The sequence below is a fragment of the Arachis duranensis genome, chromosome 5 (assembly GCF_000817695.3).
Source record: "Arachis duranensis cultivar V14167 chromosome 5, aradu.V14167.gnm2.J7QH, whole genome shotgun sequence".
NCBI lineage: Eukaryota > Viridiplantae > Streptophyta > Magnoliopsida > Fabales > Fabaceae > Arachis > Arachis duranensis.
Genome location: NC_029776.3, coordinates 67,112,872 through 67,114,625, shown reverse-complemented (window position 1 = coordinate 67,114,625; position 1,754 = coordinate 67,112,872). Strand labels below are relative to the sequence as shown.

At 40.4% G+C, this 1,754-nt stretch overlaps 1 protein-coding gene across 1 annotated transcript; it reads right to left on the bottom strand.

Annotated features, from left to right (window-relative positions):
- Positions 1–690: 690 nt before the first annotated feature.
- Positions 691–1,320, bottom strand: LOC107489133 (uncharacterized). The gene has a single exon (XM_016109902.1). It carries the CDS (start codon positions 1,318–1,320, stop codon positions 691–693), a length of 630 nt encoding a protein of 209 aa, XP_015965388.1.
- Between the last annotated feature and the right edge of the window lie 434 nt (positions 1,321–1,754).

Here is a 1,754-nt window from a genome sequence, read left to right as displayed (position 1 = left end):
TCTACTCATGAGAGTTCAAATTTATGCAAGAAGAACCATCAATTATTGAAATTAAAACAAAAGCAAGAATATTAAATCATGGACTGCCTTCCGTGGAGCGCTCTTTTATTGTCACTAGCTTGACATTGGGTCCTTGTTAGGGTGGCTGATGATTATGGTGCCTCAGCTTGTCTCCTCTCACTGTAAGCCTTCTTCTTGTGCCTTGATGATCAATTTCTATATGCTCCAACGAGAGTATCTTATTGACAGTGTAATAATCATCAGTTTGTGGATCTGTCTCCAACTGTTGGTATATCAGTTGCACTTTGTCTCCTTTAGAGAACCCTTCAGTTGGGATTCTTTTGTTTCTCCACCCTTTTGGAACCCTTTTCTTGCTCTTCTTTCCTTTTTTGGTGGCTCTTCTATCTTGACAGTAGGCTGTATGTCAAGGTCTGCCTTCATAGTGATCAACTCTTCACTCTCCTCCTGCCTTCTCTTCTCATTCTTTGCATCGTCATTCCCCTTTTGCTCTTCTTCATTGTTTGTCTTTTGCTTTGGAGGTGAGTTGATGAGCACTTCAATGGGTTTTTCTTCCCAATGCAAGTCTTCTTCTTTGACCCTCATGCAACTTTTCTCTTCAACAGTATGTTGTATTTTCTGAAAGACATTTAGAGTGATCTTTTCATCATGTACCCTCCAAGTCATTTCTACTTATTCCACATCAATGATGGCCCTTGTTGTGGCCAAGAAAGGTCTTCCCAATATAATAGAATCACTCCCCTCTTCTCCTAAGTCCAAGATTACAAAATCTGTTGGAAATATAAATTTCCCTACTTTGACCAAGAGATTTTCAATCACACCCTTTGGAATTACCATTGATCTATCCACTAGCTCCAATGACATATGTGTAGGCTTCACTTCTTCTATAAATAGCCATCTCATCATAGATAAAGGCATCAGGTTGATACTGGATCCTAAATCACATAGTGCCTTATCAATGGATATGTTACCAATGGTACAAGGCAAAAAGAAACTCCCGGGGTCTTTGAATTTCGGTGGGAGGCCTTCTTGGATCAATGCACTGCATTCTTGTGTCAAGATCACTGCCTCTTTTTCATTCCAGCTTCTCTTTTTGTTGATAAGCTCTTTTAAGAACTTTGCATACAGAGGCATCTGCTCCAATGCTTCAGCAAGTGGAATATTTATTTCCAGGTTCTTAAAAATTTCCAGGAACTTGGGAAATTTTTGGTCCTTAATCTCCTTCTGAAATCTTTGAGGATACGGCAGGGGAGGGTTGCAAGGCTTCACCATCTTCCTCTGTTCTTGTGATTGTTCCTCCATGATTTGCTTTCCCTTCTTTGAAGCTTGTGGTTCTTCCTCTTTCTCCTTGAGCTTCCCTTGGTCTTGCTTGTTTGCTGTCACCTATTCCTTGTTAATGTCCTCATCATTCTCAGCTGGTCTCTTGTTAGCTTCTTTATCCTTTTCCAAGATTCTTCCACTCCTTAATTGGATTGCTTTGCATTCTTCTTTGGGATTGAAAATAGTGTCACTTGGTAATGCATTGGGTGCTCTTTCAGCCACTGCTTGTTTGGACAATTGGCCAATTTGCCTTTCCAGATTCCTCGTTGAAGCTTCATGGTTCTTACTGGTTAACTCTTGCTGTTTCATCATCTTCTCCATCATAATTTCCAAGTTGGAGATCCTTTGAGCTTCTTGGGGTGATTGTGGTTGATTATGGGATGTTGAGGGTGGATGATAGTTATTTTGGTTAGTGG